This window comes from Leucopleurus acutus (genome assembly GCF_964270905.1).
Source record: "Leucopleurus acutus genome assembly, chromosome: 15".
Lineage (NCBI taxonomy): Eukaryota > Metazoa > Chordata > Mammalia > Artiodactyla > Delphinidae > Leucopleurus > Leucopleurus acutus.
Genome location: NC_139157.1, coordinates 13,424,057 through 13,445,446, shown reverse-complemented (window position 1 = coordinate 13,445,446; position 21,390 = coordinate 13,424,057). Strand labels below are relative to the sequence as shown.

At 38.8% G+C, this 21,390-nt stretch overlaps 1 protein-coding gene across 1 annotated transcript in view; it reads right to left on the bottom strand.

Annotated features, from left to right (window-relative positions):
- The window catches only part of RGS17 (regulator of G protein signaling 17), a 29,245-nt gene extending 9,294 nt beyond the window's left edge, over nucleotides 1-19,951 (bottom strand). The window contains exons 1-3 of the mRNA XM_082855285.1: nucleotides 19,789-19,951; nucleotides 2,405-2,482; nucleotides 455-689 (exon numbers count right to left, since the gene is read on the bottom strand). Of these exons, the coding sequence (XP_082711411.1) occupies nucleotides 455-689; nucleotides 2,405-2,482; nucleotides 19,789-19,907 (432 nt within the window). The 5' untranslated portion in view covers nucleotides 19,908-19,951. The remainder of the gene's footprint in view (nucleotides 1-454; nucleotides 690-2,404; nucleotides 2,483-19,788) is intronic.
- Between the last annotated feature and the right edge of the window lie 1,439 nt (nucleotides 19,952-21,390).

Genomic DNA, 21,390 nt, shown 5'->3' with positions numbered 1-21,390 from the left:
ATTAAAGGTACGGATTCCTGGGCTCTAGTTCCCAAAATTCAGATTCAGAATCCTGGGTCCGCCTCGAGAATTTGCTTTTCAAACAAATGCTCCAGGTGATTCCTATACAGGTGATCTGGGGTCACACTTTGAGAAACACTGCCCCAACGTAAGTTCTTCTTTTCCACTTTAAGTCACGGCAAATTGTATTACCAGGCTTCCTAATGGTAGTTCTGAAAAGCAAGTAGACTGTCACGTGATTCAGCTAGAGCTAAATGATCAAAGCATACTGGGGAGACCTAACCTTGAAACACGTCTTCAGGTAGATTCAGGTAGGATGGAATATAGATTATCTACCCAGACAAGCCTTCTAGCTTGTCCACACCCCGTGCATTCATTACTCAATTTGGACAGAAGTCCTTTTAGGTTCATCCTTGGTCTAAGAAGCTCACATCAATATTTTCCAGATTTTTACCTCTTTTGGTGAGAGTATAGAAATGTAATCTTCGTATATCATTCTGGCCTTTTCTTCAATTACTTTTTTATTCTGCTCTTTCTTTAAGTCTTCACAGGCAAGCCAGAAGAGTAGGTTCTCTTCACTGTATTCTGTTCGGAGGAACTCTCTGAAGAGGTTTCTTCCTGCCGGGGCCTTCATCATCTTGTCAAAATTTTGAGACCAGGACAAGACTTCATCTGAAGTGGGGTTCTGGCTGCAGAGACAGAATGGGGCCGTTATCAAAAGCAACTTTGGTGCGGGGATGGTGAGCTGCAGATAGAAATGCCATTCAATTGCTGCCATCTAGTGGTCATTGAGACTCAGTCCAGCCTGACCTGGCAAACATCTGCCAGGACTGGGCTAGAGATTTCTGGGTCTTGACAAAAATTCGTGTAGGTACAAGCTATGTGTTAGGGAGTCAAACATTCAAGTAGCAAGGGGCTACACACACTCTGCACGTGGTCATCATAGATCCCTAATGAAGCTTGGGCATTTTTGAACCCAAACAATCGACTGCAAGCCTATGCATTACTTTGAAAGGCAAACTGAACTTTTTTGTTTGCATCTGATGTAGATTTTCATTTCCAAGGCATAAGATACAGTTTCTCTTTTCATCTCTGGTCACTATCTTTTCATTTTTCACTGAATCAAAATAAGAATACATTGTGTGCACTTGTCACATATTTTCCTAAACTTTAATAATTATTCTGGTAACTATTATGAGCGAATTGTTACCTATGAATGGAGTTATCACAATTAAAAAGCACAGGACAATTATAATGACATCAGGGACTTTTTAGATACCTATATTCAGGTTTTCAGCGACTACTTTCCTGCAGAAACCACCAGTTATTACTTCCTTTGCTTATACATCAAAGAAGTAAAGGATAGAAGCTTGGAGATTCTTATGGTTAAATTGGTCCTGATTTTGCTTTGCCATTCATTCGTCTGTTTAATAATTTTCCAACCTAAAATACGCTTGGTCAAAAAATTCTTATATTTTATCTTACCTTTTTGACCAAATATTTTATATAGATTTGCTATTATTCCAAAATGTCTGAACTTCCTCGTTTGTTTTAAAAAAAAGTGTAAAAGACAGAAAAATTACTATGAAGCATCAAAATTAAAACCTTCTCATAAGAAGTAGAAAAAGAAAGCACATATCATTATACAAATAATCTGCTTGTATTTTAATTCTATTCTGTGGATACTGCATTTCAACTTCTCAGTTTGGCGAAAATACTTAATTAGAGTCCCTTCCAATGGAAATGGGACTGAGGAACAGCTGGGTGCCCTTTCTCACTGACTTAGGTAGTTCCATATCTTTTCTGTGTGTGTTTTAGACTCTTCTATAAAGATAACAACTTAAAAATACACTACCAAAAGTAAGGTAGTTAGCTAGTGGGAAGCAGCCGCATAGCACAGGGATATCAGCTCGGTGCTTTGTGACCGCCTGGAGGGGTGGGATAGGGAGGGTGGGAGGGAGGGAGACGCAAGCGGGAAGAGATATGGGAATATATGTATATATATAACTGATTCATTTTGTTGTGAAGCTGAAACTAACATAACATTGTAAAGCAATTATACTCCAATAAAGATGTTAAAAAAAAAAAAAAAATTCTCAGAAAAGGGAAGTAGAGAACTAGGGCAGTTTAGGGGGGGAGGTTAATTCATGTATCAATCATTGTTTTTTGAAAGGGAAGGATAAACTCAAGCAATGTTTTAGCTGATAGTTTAACAGAGCTAATAAAAAAAAAAGGGATAAAAAGCAGTTGCAATCACAAAATAAGATCTCCCAGACTAAGTATGCATTCATTTCACAAAACCATTTTGAGGAGTTACTGGGAAGCAAGAGACTATGTTTAAGCGTTGGGTAGATGTACACAGCACGTACATGCAAGACACAATTACAACGTGAATCACACTCACCATTCCTCTAGGACCTGGATACTCTCCATTTTTGTGGTATGTGTGGGTCTTCCTGCATTTTCCCCTCTTTCTTCATTCCTAACAGTGAGGCTGTAATGTAGTATAACACTTTATTTTGTCGAGGGAAAACCAATTATTTAAAGAAAAGAAAAAAATTCCAGGAAAATATTTCATGGAAGAATTTTATTTTCAACTATGTGAGAGTATTTAGAGTACAAAAAGAGCAATACCATTTTTAAATGTTGGGTAAGCCCATGTCAACTAAAGGAAAGAGAATCATTATTTAATAAAATAAAGTAAGTCATAACCTCAGAAAATGGATACTGTCATACATTCGGACTTCCTCCATGCATAATTCAAATTACTTAAAATCTCCGAGATAACTTACATGATTATATGCTTTAATATTTGATATATATCATTATATTACTCCTTAGTGTAATGCCATTTTGATTTTTGGTTAGTTCTATTCATAGTTTGTTTTCCATTGATTTTTCCCCCATTGATTGCTAAAAAGATAAAGTGTATCAGAGTCTACAACAAAATTTGCTAAGTTCACATCACCCTTCTCTGCAGACCAGGTTTTCTGTCATCATTCCTCCAACCACTCAAGTTCGAACGACAGGATTTATATTTGATTTTTTCTTTGCCCTTTCATCCCTTTAAGTAAACCTCCAACATCTCAAGAGGGAAAAGCCAGTCACTCTGAGGCTTTGGGGTTTGGATATTAGAGCATTGAGTGGGAGGCGTCTCTGTGTCTCTGGGACATAAATTTGGGAATTCTACAGGATTACAGGAGATGGGATAATCCTATGGGCTTTAGTAACCCAGAACAAGAATAAGAATTGTCTGATTCAGGTAAACGGTAGCTGAGCAGGGTTGTGGGGTTCTAGGTGCAGACAACGTGATGAGGGGGTTGAGGGCAGATATTAAGAAGCAGGGCGGGGAGGATGACTCAGTGGCCTTGGAAGAGCTAAGCTACTGAATTAGCAAATTGATCCCTCTGTCTAGAAGCCGAGAAGCTTCATGAGAGCCTGTCAGAGAGCAAAAGAAGTTAGATGATGTCTCTTTCAGTTGTTCATTCATTATCTGTTCAACAAAGGGAAATGGAAACTATTATTTCCTAGTACCTATTATGTGCCAGGCGCTGTTCTTTTACTTTAATTTACTTTAATTTTACTATCCCCATTTTACAGATGAGCAAAGTGAGGCACAGAGCTGTCTGGTAGGTTGGCCCAAAGGCAGGCACTAAATATGCGGTATGATTGGAATTTGAACCCAATTCTCTTGAGCCACCCTGTAATTGTTATTATGAACCATGCTGTCTGATAGGCACTGAGGCAATAGAGTACTTATGTGAATGCAGAAAAGCGGCACCAAACATGGCTGTGGCTTAATGCGCGAAAGCTTCCAACAATTAGCTATTATTGATCTGGAACATCCGGTAAGGGAAGAGGAGAGATGTCTCATTCATTCATTCATTCTCAGGTGCAAGGGTGAGGATGGAGAGAATGTAGCAAAGACGGGAAGGCAAAGGGGTCAATCTACAACTGAAAGTAGGACTAGATGGAAAATTTAGTTGCGAAATTGGACCACCTGGAGAAAAGAGAACTCAATAGGAAGTGGAAAGGATTCTTCAGTCAGAAACAGGACACGTCAATGAAAAAAAAAAAATGTCAGAGGGAAGTAAATTAAGTCCTCCTCTACCAGTTTATAGGGAACGTGGCAGATTTACTGGTGTAGAAAAGGAGAAACCTCTCACAAAGATGGTATGGCCCAAGGAATTCTGGGAAGCAGAAGCTATAGTTTGATTGTTACTCAAATGTCCAGAAGACTGCGGATTGCTCTGCATGGTAGTCAGCAATTCCAGACCCCTCTCAGCCTTCAGCGTGGGGAGCCGCGAGGAAGCAGCGAGGGGGGATTCAGAGAGCGGCTGGTTGAGTCTCTGCCTGCCGAGCTGTGACTGTGTCTGCAGGTTAGGAATGTGTTGGAGGGCAGCATCATTAACTTCTCAAAGTGTCTTTGAGTAAGAGTGCCTCTCTGGAATTTGATGTATTTCCGGTAATTATGGGAAAGTGGGTGGGAGGAGATAGGAAGACACCATTGACAATATTCTGTGAAATTTCCTGGGAGAAACTAATGATGCCAAATGTATAAAATATGCAACTTGGGGGGTAAATCCTAGAAAGATCACATTTAAATAGGAAATTAGTACTCATTCTGCCAAGCTTCACCGAGCTCATATGTGTGTGTGCACACATACTGAGGGACTATATAAAGACTGGAAAATGAGCTCGCTTTGCTGATTAAGTAATAAACTCCTTGAGAATTTGTTTCAGTTACATTTCCACACAGTATCCTATGGAGGATGCCACACCAATGCAGGTATCCTTATTTGAAAAACTTTAACACACAACATCGTTGAAAAAATGTGTTCTCCCTTGTGTCTTTGCTGTGGAGCAACAAATCTGGAATCTACATACATGATTCACAAGTTTCTGAAGATGAATTCTGGCTCTTGTATCTGTTTCTGTGATATTTACAAACATCCCAAATGCCACCATATTAGAGTGATCATTATGAAATATTGGGTTGTGTTTATATCTTTGATTTCTACAGATGGTAAAATATGGACACACATCTGTACTAAAACTACTTATAACAGACATTCAGTAAGTGCCTAACTGTTCACCGTTTCCTCCATTTCTTGATCTAATATTGCACACAACATTGCCCTGTAGAAAGAAACTGACCTTTAGCAATCGATGTGTCCTTTTTAATCAACTGTCCTTTAGGACTGTTCTTTAAAAATTGGTTTCCAAGTTTCCATTATCAAGAACCATTAAAATAATGCCATTCTAAGATGAAGAGAAATGGAGAAAATGATAGGAGACTTGGTGCTAGACTGTTTGCCATCTGTCTTAGGCATGACTAATGTCTGTCCCCAATTTTACTTGGTCCTGCTCTAAGTAATACAGTGGGTTCATTTAAGGTAATAAAATACAGGACATATTTGCTCTGGATCAACGTATATATATACATATGTGCTGGAGAAAAACTCTAAAAGGAAAACATCAAGCTTAACGTGAGGGGTCATGTAGAGACGTGTTCTTTTTCACTTTTACAATGCTTGTAATATTTTGAACTAACAATTCCACTTTTTAAACAACTAAAGCCATGAAGAGAACAGAATGCATATACAATGCTCACTGTGGGAGTCTTGATCAAAGCTGAAATAGTTTATGGGAGAAAATTCCAATAGCCTATGCTAAGAATACTAAAATAAGCATATAAAATCTTATTAGAGATTGTCTCAAATAGTGACGTTGAGAAGAGAGAAATACATTTGGTATACTTCAGAAAATAAGGAAATATGCCCTCTTTGTGTGTGGGTGGATTTTTTTGTTTGTTTACAGGGGAGTCTGGGCAGTGGGGTATGGAAAACATTACCTACTGCCCTTTAACGAGCTTACCTACTGGTTCATCATCATGGCTATGTGTGGGGACTCTTTTGGAAGACAGTCTACTTTCAGTAAACAATTGGTTCTTAGAGAGAATCCTTGAAATGGTTGTAAATAAGACGAAAACTTTGCAGTAGCTACGGTAACTCTGGGGTAGAGGCTGATCACAAAACCACATATCTTTACACAAACACTCAGCTGAGGAATTAATAAATTAATACATTTAATAAATTTATGTTAAATTTATGCTTAAATTTAATACAGTATAACTGTATTATACTGTATTAAAATATAGGCTCAAGAAAGAACCCCTGTCATTGGTAAAGACAATTCATTATTCTAATATTCTCACATTGTACTATCAGCTTTTCCTTTATATTTAACAATTCTACCTCAAATTTCCCAGTGCAAAAATGGAATCAACTTCCTTCAGGTTCTGAAAAAAATTGGTAAGTTATTCTTTAAATGTGTCATTTTTCTCAGTCAAAATACCATGGTAAAATAATACTACAGCCTTACTTAGGCTTCAACAACGATTTACAAATATGTATGAGACACCTGATTTATGCAACGGTGTCTGGGTTGGAAAGTCAAGATGAACAAGACAGAGGCTCTGAAACTGAGGAGCTCTGACAGTTAAATAGGCATCACAGAGCATTGCAATGAGAGTTGAAATAAATGTGTTTGCCAGATGGAGACGTAGACAAGGAGAATTCCAAGCAGAGGGGGTAAAATCGTGTAGAGTTGTAAAAATGCATGATATCAGCGCAGAGCAAAATGGACAAATCAGACGTTTCAGGATGGAAGCAATAAATTAGAATAGTCAGTGAGGTGTGGTTATGTAATGGGCCAAGAAAACAATGAAGTGGACTCCAAATCTCAAAAGATATCTCCTTGATGACGATTTTGGTTTTCCAAGCTTTATTTTCCCCATTCATAATGGGGACAAAGGTAGTGACCTACTACACAAGATTGAAAGCAAAGACTAAACACTTGTGACAAAAAGGAAAATTATTACACATGCTTAATTCAGTGGAAGGGCAAGTTGGTGGCATATTAAAATGACAATTCCAAGTTTACCGAAGAGTTTTTTATTTCAACTAGAGGGAATAAAAACTTACACCGTGCTGTTATTATAAAACACTTCCGCATACAACACCTTACCATTTCTTCCTCACAACAGTCCTGTAAGGTAAGCAGGGGCTTTGTTATTAATCATTCCCATCTGATTTAAGAAAAAGCAGTCACCGAGGTTGACTTACTCGATACCCACAACTAAAACATATCAGGCCTAGCAATGGAACTCACACCTTCCGACGTCTTATTTCATGCTCATTTTCGCTGTGCAATGCTTCTTCTCTTGATATAGAAGAATTAATTGTGGTATTTTACCTTTTCAGGTATTTAGAGAAATGGATTGCTCTTAAATGTCTGAAAAGGGTAAACCTCTTATCACAAACCCATGTCTGGAGGGCACAGCCCCTTCTAACAACATTACCCCACAGCTGCCAGTCTGCAGGAGGTATTGCCCAGAGGACTGAATATACAGCAGATATTGGCAAGGAGCAACTTCTTGATTGCCAGGAACTTGAGATTGCCAGGGAAAAAGGAGCTGTTACAGCAGGTTGACAACAAAACCTGACAAGGGGAAGAAGAGGTGGTGCCACTCATGACTCCAGAACAGATGTTGTTACTGCAAAGAGCATCCCTGGGAAATACAACTCGCTCCCACTGGCAAAGACAACTTTGGGAAGAAGGGAAAGGGGAGGTGCACTGATGCATTGCTTAGAAAGGGCTATAAAAAGGAAGAAAAAAGGGAGCAGAAGGGGGGACAGTAGCCATATACGATCTACAATTTCAGACATATAAAAACTCAGTTATAATCAAACCTATGTCTTGAACCTCATCTCTTTCATTTCTACATTTTGGTAGAACAGCTTGGTTTTGAATGGGGTATGTAAGGATGGGAATGGTGGTTAGAAATGTGTGTCTGGAATGTTATACAACACTTGTCTCAAAAAACATTGCCCCTAGGGCTTCCCTGGTGGCGCAGTGGTTGAGAGTCCGCCTGCCGATGCAGGGGACGCGGGTTCGTGCCCCGGTCCGGGAAGATCCCGCATACCGCGGAGCGGCTGGGCCTATGAGCCACGGCCGCTGAGCCTGCGCGTCCGGAGCCTGTGCTCCGCAACGGGAGAAGCCACAACAGTGAGAGGCCCGCGTACAGCAAAAAAAAAAAAAAAAAAACATTGCCCCTAGAAGTACTCCTATTTTTCATAATCATGTATCATATATTATAAAACAAATGTTTCATTTCGTTTAAGCTTTTATTTCATAAATTTAAAGCCTATCAGAAGTAAAATAACCCGCTATTAAAAATCTGTCCACTAGAGGGCTATGTTGCCTTTATAAATATAATATTTTAATTAACTCAATAAAACTGAAAGTTTCTAAGTTTACCCTTATTTGGAAAAAAAATCTATTCTTACATGTATGGGGTTTTGATAATTACATCTTTCTAAGGACTTTGAAAAGAGTCATCAAATTTTCTGTGAGTGAAATATACTCAAAAGGGATAAATTTAATCTTGACAGGTGTGCATAATTACACCCAGTTTTCCTTTTTGCTATTTAGGAAATGTTCTGGATACTTCCCGCCCTAGGTCATTTAATTTAGGAATACTTTAGTCTTAAAAAAGGGTCAGGCATAATCCTATTAACATCGTAGTTATCCTTTCCAATAATTAGCTGTTTGAACTCTAATTATGTCTCTTGCTGGGGTAATATAGATCTTGGGTGATACATTCTTAGACAAATTAATTAGAAAAGGTTTTTAGCTACCAACAGGCAGGAAATTTTTTTGTTATTTAAAATGTTTTCAAAGAGCCACTGTGAAAGTGGATTCTCCAAACGATTTCAATCCCAGTTTGGGTTGTATGTAAATGCTAATTGCTTCTTTTGCTGCATGGAAACTGTAAACAAAATCACTTTGTCTTCTCATACTCGCCCTCTGTGCTACCAATTTCCCTCTATACATGCTTCAGTTGGAAAAGATGGGTTTCAAAAACTCCCTTTTTCTATTGGTATTACATTTTTATTTCAAACTCTAAGCCGTGTATTTTAAGTTCATGGATATTCATTTGGTTTAAAATGCCAACTGCATTTAACAAGTTATTACCTGGTTAAAATATGGATCTGCTATGTCAGCTGATGTTCAGTTAAATAACCAAAGCCTCCTATTTGGCATATATAGAGTTTCTTTTTTTCCGCCTTAACATTAAGAGAATTATAGGATTGAATATTTAGATGTACTTTCTATAACATACACCAATCCATAGAATCCTCTACTTCAGTTCTCAGGTTGACTGAAATCCTATTTTAAGCTCTTCCTTCAACCCACTGTAATTTTCCCTGTAAGTCATAATTAAGTTAGTGGATGCTTTTGTGGGAAAGCAAATATCTTGGATGCGAAAAAGCCAAATGGACTTTTATTTAGTTAGTAGACACTGTTATTAAAATGGCATGTAATCATCCAAATCTTTAAATGCATCAGTTAAGTTGGAGCTCAAGCTTCTAGCTTTAGTTAACTTGTGTCTCTATTATAAAAAGGACAATGAAAACGTTAAAACCCTAGCAGTTGACTCAGAAAAACATCTGCTTGCTGGCAGGGTCACTTACCCATCCACCCATTCATTCTTCCCTGGGGATTTTCCAGTTACTGTGTGTGTGAGTATGTCTGGGCTGAGGTGGGAGCATCCTTGAAAACAACTATGATTGAAGGCAACAGTCCTGATCTGTGGGGAGACTTTATCCCAGGATGTGATGAACTCACATCACTCTGTGTATCAATGAGCGTGTGGTCCGTGCTCCGGGAATGTCAAGTCATACCTGTGCTGGTTCATGTGAGAGTTGGGGAGAAAGGGCCAGGGATACCGAATGCAGAAAACAGGTTCTGTTACATTAACTGACAACATGGAAATAGAACATGCTAAGCATACAGTGGCCAAAGTCTGGTAATTTCCTTTCAGCCTGAGACTTGCAAATAATATCTATCAATAAAGGATGATTCAGGGGTTCCTGAAAGAAACTGCACCCTAAAGTAACTGTTGTGAATCCCATCTTACAGATGAAACTAAAGCTTGCCAGACATTTCACAGTTATATGTTATGAGACTGAGATGCATCCAGGTCTAATTCCAGTGTGGTTTTCTTCCCTACCCAGTGCTGCCTCTTGAAAGTAGGCTTTATATGAGGAAGGCATGTTATTAGAATTTGTGTGTAATCTTTAAACATGGCAAGACCACATCTATTTACAATGAAACATATGAAGTTATTATTCAACTATTATGAAATTGGTCAATTAAAAGGGTTTTGTGCTTTTAAATAATCTATGTTTCTGTATACAGAAAAGTAGCAATGGCAGAAATTTGCTTTCTACTTCGGAGCACATGCTCCCAGGCATGAAATGTACATTAATATAGAGTATATCGATATCTGAAACAAAGATATGAATTTTATAGCATCGAAAATGATAATATTTATAAAACCCAATGAAGCAGAATTATTATACAATCAACTTCATATTTGCTAGAAGTGGATTTTATTGTCTTATCTGACAAGTAATTAGTAATTCTTGAGTGATGTCCTAAAACATCAGGCAGATTTTAATAGGTCTACCAGGCCTAGACCTAAATAAGTTAGGCTTAAAAGGACTAATAAAGAGTTCCACTACCAAATGTAAAATAGATAGCTAGTGGGAAGCAGCCACATAGCACAGCGAGATCAGCTCGGTGCTTTGTGACCACCTAGAGGGGTGGGATAGGGAGGGTGGGAGGGAGGGAGACGCAAGAGGGAAGAGATATGGGAACATATGTATATGTATAACTGATTCACTTTGTTATACAGCAGAAACTAACACACCATTGTAAAGCAATTATACTCCAATAAAGATGTTAAAAAAAAAGAGTTCCAATGAGAGAGATGAAAATTATTAACTTCAATAAGATGTAGCACAACTATGACATTTTATAGATAGGTTAGGGGTAGCAAAATGTCATAACCTCAGTTTTTGTATTATTATTGATTTGCAGAGGCTGGGATGGGTGGGCAGTTCTTAACCTTTGTCCAGATCGCTAATATATTTGGCCAGGATTTAGAAGGGCTGGATTTCACATTGTTTTAGAAATTGAATAATTTGCTTTGATTAAATCAGAAAGGGAACGTTGGCTTCCCTCAACTTGAATCTTCACCCCCCAAAGATCAGGGTGTCTCAGTGCCTTTGAAAAGGGCTGTACTCAGCAGCTTTTCTCTCCGAATTCTTCTTCCTCGTGCACCCTAAGGAGATGCTTAATTCTCACAGAGTTCACTGATAACTTCCTGGTAGGCCAGATGACGAGATGTTTTATGATTCTTATCGCATCAGACCTCCTTCGTGTGTTTGCAACATCCATCATTCCCTTCTGTGTGAAAGTCTTTACTGTCTGGGCTTCTGTGCCAGCGCAGTGATGTGTTTTGTATGTTACCTCCCAGACTGTCTAGTCTCCGCATTCTGTGTTTGCAGAGCTGCACTGCTTTCTCTTTAAAGGCTTTTTAAAAATTTTTATTTTTATTGGAGTATAATTGCTTTACGACACTGTGTTAGTTTCTACTGTACAGCAAAGTGAATCAGCTGTATGTATACATATATCCCCTCTTTTTTGGATTTCCTTCCCATTTAGGTCCCCGCAGAGCACTGAGTTCCCTTTGCTATACAGTAGGTTCTCATTAGTTATCTATTTTATACTTAGTATCAATAGTGTATATATGTCAATCCCCATCTCCCAATTCATCCCACTCCCCGCTTCCCCCTTGGTGTCCATCCATACGTTTGTTCTCTATGTCTGTGTCTCTATTTCTGCTTTGCAAATAAGATCATCTATACCATTTTTCTAGATTCCACATATATGTGTTAATATACGATATTTGTTTTTCCCTTTCTGACTTACTCCACTCTGTATGACAGTCTCTAGGTCCATCCACGTCTTTACAAATGACCCAATTTCATTCCTTTTTATGGCTGAGTAATATTCCATTGTATATATGTACGACATCTTCTTTAGCCATTCCTCTGTTGATGGACATTTAGGCTGCTTCCATGTCCTGGCTATTGTAAATAGAGCTGCGATGAACATTGGGGTGCATGTGTCTTTTTGAATTATAGTTTTCCCTGGATATATGCCCAGTAGTGGGTTTAAGGATTTACATTTGAGGTTTCAGCCTGTAGCTCACTGCTCTTGATGCTGGGCCATCCTTTTTATCTCCTGTATATTGTATGCTGATGACTCCCTGATTGTTATATCTAATCAAGACATGCCCTGCAAGCTTCAAAATCATTTCCACAGCTAATCCTTGGGTACCACACATGGAGCGAGCCCAACCCACCATCCTATCCTGGCCTAAACCACCTCCTGTTCCAGCATTCTCTCATCTGATGGGCTTACCATCAACCCAGCCCCTCAAGCAAAGCAATGGCGTTATCCTTCCCTTCTCCTTTACGTCTACTGCAAATTCTTGACCGTACTTCCTTTTTCTTGAAACTGGAATCTCTCCATTCCTTTTAATCACCTTTCATTTTGAGCCCCTTGCATCTTTCACCAAGACTATTACAGAAGTCTTCTAACATGCTTCCTGTTTCTGTCCTGTCCTTCCACACAGTTTCCATTGTCTCCACAGGGATATACTTCAAACATAAAATGGACTTTGTCCCCTTCTCACTTAAGCATGTTCAGTCACTTCCCATAACCAAAAAAGGTGTAAAGTCTTAACGTCTTAATATGCCATAAAAGGCATTTTATTACCTGTCATTGTGTCTCTAGTCTTCTATTTTGTCCTTCTTGACTTTATATCCCAGTAGTACTAACCAGATTTTAGCACTCCCTCCTGGAATCCTGGCCTTTCTCTACTACTAACTGCTACTACTACTAGTACTAGTACTGCTACTAACACACACACACACACACGGGAATGAAGAACATGGTGCATAAGAAGAAATCTGGTGGTTCCCTAACATGCATTGGCTGCCACCTCATTATGCTCATGATAGGAGAATATACCTGTAATTTTTGAGAAACAAAATCTGTGATACAAATTTCCGTATTTTATAAAGTAGACTCAATTGGAAAATCCAAATTCCATCAACCCTTCAACACCTTATTATTAATTAAACACTTACTATGTGCCAAATATTATGTTATAAGCCAACATATACTTTTAGTTACTTTAAAACTTTAGTATATGTTTAGGAAAAGGCCCAGTGCCAACTGACTGATATGAATGGCTGTGAATTCCACTCTAAAATCCATATAGCATAATTTTACTGAAGGCCCTCACCTAGAAAACAAAAACGCATGTCAAACAGAAGGAGAGTCACTAGTATGAAAAGCAGCACAGTGAGTTGGGCGTCAGACCAGCCCCCCAAATGTGCAGCCTTGTCCAGGGCAGAGGGAGGCGTGGCCATGGGGAAGACGAGCATTGGCCCATTGCCAAGGTCATTGAGAAGCTCCACCACATCCTGCCCTTTGAGACCCAGAGGGCCCTCACCCACCCCACCACGACATACAGTGAGTCAGCTGAGATTGAGAGATCCTCCCCGGATATGACCCTGAAATGACTTGAAGCCAACTGGGGTATGTGGGCCCGTGGACGGCACTCACGTCTCAGTGCCAAGTGCTGTCCTTGGACGCGCTGCCCAGTCTCTTCGCCTACAGTCTGTTTCCTCCTGTCACTTTAGAATTCTGGGCTTCTTCACAGAGCGAGGCTCCTCTCACCATCCATCCTCTCCCCTCCTGAGGACCCATCTTTGTTTTCTTTGGAACGCCCTTTCCACGTCAGAACTCTCCTACATCTCGACCTGGTAAGGCCCACGTCCTCTCCCCGCCCCACCTGGCACTCTGTCTTTTTGAGGCGTCTCCTCTCCACTCACCACAGGGCCAGGCGGGGGCTGGCTCTTGCTTTCTTCTAGCTGGAATTAATTTAATCTTCTTTCTCCATTCTGTTTTGGTTCTTTCTACTCTCTTAAATGAAATTGGGTATAATATTTTCATCTAGTATTTTGTTTTCTTCACATCCATTTTTCCATTGATGGTCTAAGCACTGCAATGTGACACTCAGAAAAAATGTACATTTACAGTAAACAGAGTCAAAAAGGAAGGGATAAAGAAGATGTGGTTCATATCTACAATGGAATATTACTCAGCCATAAAAAGAACGAAATAATGCCATTTGCAGCAACATGAATGGACCTAGAGACTAACATACTAAGTGAAGTAAGTCAGAGAAAGACAAGTGTTATATGATATTACTCATTTGTGGAAACTAATTTTAAAATAAATGATATAAATGAACTTATTTACAACACAGAAACATACAGATTTTGAAAACAAACTTATGGTTACCAAAGGGGGAATATAGGGGGGAGGGATAAATTAGGAGCTTGGGATGAACATACAAACACTACTATATATAAAACAGATAACCAACAAGGACTTACTGTAGAGCACAGAGAACTCTACTCAGTATTCTGTAATAACCTAAATGGGAAAAGAATCTGAAGAAGAATGAATATATGTATATGTATAACTGAATCACTATGCTGTACACCTGAAACTAACACAACATTGTAAATCAACTCTACTCCAATACAATTTAAAAAAAGAAGAACGGTGTGCCTTCCTTGGAAAAGGGTCGAGGCATTCTGTTGGCAGAGGCAGCTTGAATCTTAAACTTTTCTGGAGGGTGACCTAGGGAGTAAACCAAATGTTCATGTCCATGTTCAGTTGCTTATTGAGCATTTGTTCCCTGTCAATGTAGAGGCAGGGAGAATCTGGTGAAAGCTAATGACAACAGTACCAGGCAATAATGAGCATTCAATCAGCTGTAAAGGAGTGAATAAACAAGTGCATGACACAGAGATGGTCCATTGTGCCAACGTCCACTTTTTGGTTTTGTGTATATGGCCTGGGAAACCTGGGTTCATTTTGGTACATGTCTTCTGATTGTGTGCCTTTAAAAGATGGTGTAAGTTATAGAAACTACTGACAAATTTTACCTATGACATGGTGAGATAGAGTTTTCAAAACTAGAATTCTTTGTAAGTGATATTTTTGATGGTCTGGTTACACGTCCTTTGGAAATCCTATGCAGATAAGTTGTGCTCCCATGTGAGATGAATCAGGTCTCTGAGGGTGACAGCTAGAGAAAAGACTGCTTCTTCCCTGGTGCCTTAGATGAAATGATTCAACTTGCATGTGTGAGCAGATTTATTTCCAGGGGGTGGTTTCTTTACCATGGAGCAGACGCAGATTTTGTTCTTCCTTTGAAAAAATATCCTTTGGCTTTTAAAGCATGCGTTTTAATGTTTCCACTAGCAAAGAGCTAAAGTGTGACAGTGTCAGAGGATAAAATAGGACATTATTTTTGCACTGTTTTGAATTATAGAGGCTGTGGTACTTGTTAAAAATGGAGGGAGGGGCAATCAAAAGTATGTTTATGAAGGGCTTAAAGTTTACTTAGATCTGTTCCGTGGTCTGGAAACTAATGTGTCAAAAGGGAGATAATTTTAGCTTTCACAGGACTATTTAATGTAGTAACGTTCTGGCCAATTTCTCCCGAGAAGAATGGAGACCATCCGATGCAGTGGATGAAATCTTGTAGGCAATACATAGTAGTGCATGGGATTGTGAATTTCATTTGAAAAGTGTTACTTAATATAATTCTTGAAGAGTTTGCAAAGTAAAAAGCTTTGGAATCAGTTCATATCCAGCCTGGAAATGAAAAGTTTGGAAGTGTTCTCTTAAAATGGACAAAACAATGGACTGGGATGTTAAGAGACTTGCATTTTAGTCCCACTTCTGTCGTTAATGAGCTTAGTGACAGTAGGCAAGTCTTCAGTTGCCTTATCTGTAAAATGAGACACAGAGTTTTCTGAACATTAGTTTTTAAGTGAGGACGTTTTTTTCTTCCAAACAAAAGCTTATACCCTAATCTAGTAAGTAAAGTAGCGAAAGAGAGAACCCATTCCCTCGGAAACTGCAGGTGGCGAGCCTAAGGCTGCCCCACCCGAGTGATGCCCTCACCACCTGCAGCAGCATGAGAAGCCAATGGAACGTTTTGGAGGCATGGTATCTGAAGTCTGTTGAGTTCTCATTTTTTATAAGTAAACAAAGCAATCTGTTTTTCTTGCTAGGACACCCCCGGGAGCAATGAGGAATTAAAGCAGGAGTGGATTAGCACCTAGAGATTTCCTTGAAAAAAATACTCTGAGTTATTTTAGTTTAACCTCTGATGTTAGGAGAGGAGGGTTCAAGGGACAAGTTGGAAATTAGGTTTAAGCTTTTGGAAGCTCTCCCTTTCTACCTCCTTTTTGTGGCACCTTGTTTTGTGAGCACAACGCAATTTCTGGTTTCCGACACACTTTCACAGGTGTCTGAACTACCTCATGGATTCACACCGTCGGCAGTTTTGCAAGGATCCCGCATCTTTGAAAGGTTTCTTTCTCATAAAGAAAAGGGAAGAGGGTTAACAACCTGAAAAGGCAGGTCATTCTCTTTGAATCCTGATATAAGGGGAACATTGTTTTGACAATTCTGAATCTCTAGACACGTGATCTTGACAAAGCTCTCCTGGCTGGGAACAGCTTTGTCCCGTGTGTAGAAGGGCTTGCAAGCTTACAGACTGTCTGCTCGATGGCCAAGACTCGGGCATCCATGACTTATTTGTGTAACACAGGTTAAACGGTCTCAACCTCATTCCTTTGCTTTCTCTTCTTGAAATGGAGGGCTCTGGGGAGAAAAGGGAGATAGATGGATTTGGGGAAGGAAGTGGTTCCTTGACAGGGACAGAGGACATTGTGAAGTAATCCTAACTTTTGAGATTTTTGAAGGAAACTGTGGAACTATTCAGCAGTTATGTATTTATGATCTGTATCACCACCCAAAATAAAGCATAGTGGTAATTTTATAAAGGCAGGAATAAATTTAAACATGAGAGAGGAGCTGATGATGAAATATGAATGAGAAATGCAAATTTGAGGAAAATACTAAGTTGTTTTAAAAACCCATCATGTGAGGCTTGAGTGAGGTATTTATATTTATTACTAGATATAGAAATTTATTTTCTTAGCGCTCTATTTCCTTAAAAGGAGGTAAAATCAGCTACCTGGCAACTATTCCTATTTACGAATGACAGTTACTTCATACTTTTATTTCTAACTTTTTGTCCCTAAATTACATTTTTTTTAGTGTTTCTTTTTGTTATACTCCTTTTCCCTAGCCTGGAAAATTTGAAGAACATTGCTTTCTTTCTTTTTTTTTTTCCACTCTAATAAGACTTTACAATTTTTTTTCCCTAAACTCAAAATGCAAAAATTATGATGCTCTAAAAATGCATGTGTAAAGGACATCTCCATTTATACTGAGATAACAGAGTTACAATTAAAATGCAATTTAACTTTCCTTCTTGTGTTTTAAAATAGTTGCTTACGTTAGAAATGACCTTACCTATCATTTATCATGTAAAGAAGGCATACGTTTACAGACTCTGCATTTTATGGCCTGGACTTGAGTGTCCATGACTCATTATTAGCAAACATAGTTCTTAACAATACTCTCTCGTCTAAAACGAATAGAACATGCATCCAAGGCACCACATGTTTAGGGTCCAAATACCTGTTGCCCTAGACGTGTGGAGAGTTAATGCAGCTTCCAAAAGCTGTTTTGTTCTCCATCCATAGTCTGTGTTCTGTGACAACCTGATGCTCACGAGCTCACGTTGACTATTTTGTTATTTAATGTGCACTTTAAGAATCAATAAAAGCAAGTCTTGCTAAATATCTGTAGGACAGATAAAAGCAAATCTCACTACACATCTGTTTGACAGTAAATATTGCGCAAAAAACCTTCAGCGTTTGGTGTGTTAATCCTGAAGCAAGTCAGAAATAAGTTTCTGCAGGCAAACAAAATCATATACTAATTACTGGAACATGGTGCAGAGCAAGTGAGAAATAGAAATATAATCCCCAGCACGATGTAACAATATATTTGTGACCTTTCATATGAAGTTTAAAATAAAATAGTTTTCCTTTCCAAGATAATTTTTTGTATTGTATCTACAAGCTGATCTTTAAAATAATATATACATGGTTTGGAGCCAGGTCTTCTTTAAAGAGATTTTATTTTCCCAATATGAAGTGTTCCATAGCCCAGTAACTAACTCTTATTAAATGCACACTGTGAGTCAGGCACTGTTCTCAGCTTGTATGGGTTTTACTTCATTTAATGCTTAAAGCAATCTTATGAGGTAGGGATTCTTATTACTGTCATTTGATAGATGAGGAATCTGCAGACACTAAGCAACTTGCTGAAAGTCAAACAAATAGTGAAAGAGATGAAGAGTTGGAACCCAGGCAGTCTGACTCCAGAACCACCATATTAAGTCACTACCCCGTATTTCACAGATTAAGACCAGAGCTAGCTGATCTTTTGAGGAATGAGAGAGAAAAATATGACACAGTTGCATTGAAATAGTTCTCTCCTCTAGGACTCTGTTGCCTCCATCTGAAATGCTGAATTTGAGGCTTAAGAATGAAAGAAAAAGGAATCGTACATGACTTTACCCAAAAAAGAATCATCATCTGGGAAGCAATTTTGATATCTATAAAAACTACTTTAAATGTTCCAGATTGCTACAATATCGGATGGTTTTTCTGGAAATGAAGTTTCCTAGAGAGCTCAGAGCTTGTTCAACACCAAGGCTGCCACTGGAGCATTACATATTTCATCTTCTCTTTTGGCCACTGTGATAGAACATTATGCCACTATATCATAACACCAACCATCATAATATGGACATTGAGAAACTGTAGAGATCATGTGTGAGAAGATGACTCAAGCATCTGGGCCTTTCTTTAGGGTTTTGAAACAGGTCATGGAGATCCAACAGACCACTGCTAACCCAAAATATCCACCTGTGAATTGGATCTTATAGTACCCGAAAACGTGTGGTTCTCTGGAAATTCCATTAAGTCTAGCATCCCCCTGCTCCCGCCCCGAGGAATCTCATCTTTGTAAATCTCAGGACTCTGGGTCTCACTGATTTTCTTATTTGAAGACTTTGGGAATTTGGAACTAAAGCAGGTTTTCTAAGGTGCCTGAACCATGGACATTTAGTACGAGACAGGACCTTGAAAACCAACTTGTCTGACTTGATCACTTTGCCGGTGAGAAAACCAAAAAGCAGAGATTACAACTTTGTCTGATGTCCCAGAGCCTGTCAGGGACAAAACCGCAATGGAAAGCAGGTTCTCTGGCTCTAAGTTCAGAGTTTTTAATGAACTGACTTGGCCTTCATACCCATCATAGCCCCTGGCCTTTTAGATCTGTGGACATGAGTCTGTGGCGCTTCTTTTTCTGTCCTTTTCAGGAGTCTATGGCTGAAGTTGCCACCCAACTCTGTGACAGAACAATCAACACCACGTGGAATAGCAGAGAACTAAAACACTACCCTGAATACTACATACAATACTACTAGAGATTATATTAGTGTTCTTGCACCTTCTGTAACATGGGAGAATGTTGTTTACTGTTCAGTAAATACATAGCCATAATCTTATCTTTACCCATAACTTTAAGAAGCATGGGTGGAGAAAACCATGATATAAAACAATTTTTCACTCTTTATCTTACTACCAATTTCATTGTAGATTTTGAGGAAATATGATATTTTGCTTATGGAAATGTGTGCATTAAACCAACGATCGTTTCCAGTAATTCCTACTTGTAAAGGAAGAAAAAAGGACAGATTGAGAAGTTTCTATGGTCCCGAGAGCTGACGTGCAGGTTCACGCCAGTTATGACCCAGCTCAGGTGTGGTATCACACAGATAAGAAGACATACCAGGAGCAGCTGCAACAACAGCACCAACAAAAGCAACACGTATTGTTGGGCCTCTGGTTTCCAGGTGCTTGAGACACAGCAGGTGTTTCTTCATTCTGTGACTGTTGCCTTTTTCGCATTTCAGCTACTGCAGTGCCCAGTTGGCTGAAAGAAGAGAGAAAACATAAGGTCTGAAAAAGTTATGATAAGGGTAAGTCGCCTGTGCTGAAGGAAGCATAATTTAGTTGAGGGGTCAGGAAAAGATAGTTTGAGAAAAGGTAAAAATGAATAAGCGTTAGCAGTCAAGTTGAAAATTCCCCAGGAATTTTTTAAGGCGAACGTTCTAAAAACTTTGGGAACAAACTTCTACCATTATCTGCTACATACAATCTTGGTAAGTGTCGCCACGTAATCAGAATCAGTTGGCAAGGTAAATATGATAAGGTTTGAAAATTTATTTTTAACTTCCTTCTGTACTCAAGGATGATTACACCTGCTTGCCTTTATGAACACCTTTAAATGGTTATGGGGGTATGAATAACTCGTTTCTCTGTTCTTACTTACAATACAGTTATTTGAGCTTTACAAATCATTGCTGCAAGGTTTCTAACTCTATAACATGGTGAAGAACAGTTTGTTTTTGGTCCTCTCTCATCTCCTTTTAAAACATACAGTCTCCTCTTTGGTACTCTGGCTCACCGTCCAGGGGCCTTCTCTTGATAGTATGGGCAAAATGCCTTACTCTGTGTTAGGTGTCCCTGTAGCAAAGGCATCACCTCCCTGTCCTGCACTGCTCAAAATTTATTTTCATTTAGTAGATAACCGTGGAAAGACTAAACATTTATCAAATCCAGGAGAATCACTTTGGTGGAATTTATATATCATGGCAGATAAGAAAAATACTGAGGTGCAGGCTGCCCTACCTGTGACTTTACAAATGCAGCCAAGTGAGTTGCTACAGATTTAGAAGACCAACACTGATCTAGGAGTTAGTTGATGATAAAAAAATAAAGTTTTATTTAGTAGACTAATATAAAATTTAGCATGAACTTTTAGAAAAAGGAATGAATTCTACTGAATAATATTTTCACAAATACACAATGTATGTAAATCACACATATATATTGTCATATGTGTGACTGAGAACAATACTTGTTAAAAACATAAAGTACTTTGAGCTTTTTTGGCATTGTGAGCTCATGCTTTAAAAAATACATTTTCAGTTCTGAATACAATGATAGATACTTTAAAAAATACTGTATTCTTAAAAATAAGATAAACATCTCTTTAGACCAGAAACAGATGAGAAAACCACAACGGTAGATAAATGGGGGTAAAGTCACAGTCATTTTGTAATTCAGGTATGGGAACAGAAAGGTGCAAAGTTTCCAAACTCTAGTGGAGTAAAAAATGCTCCGCCGTGAGTAGTGGGAGACCAGAGTTCAGACCGGAGTTTTACCTGAATAAAATCAGCAGCTGGGTTTCTGCCACTCATAAAAAGATGCTAAAAAAACTATCTGTACCATCAATGCTACCTAGCTGCAGGAGAGAGGGGATGCATAGAGAGCCAATGAAACCTGACCTAAGCCAAACAGCCCACAGGTTCTGTGACTGGGCCAAGGA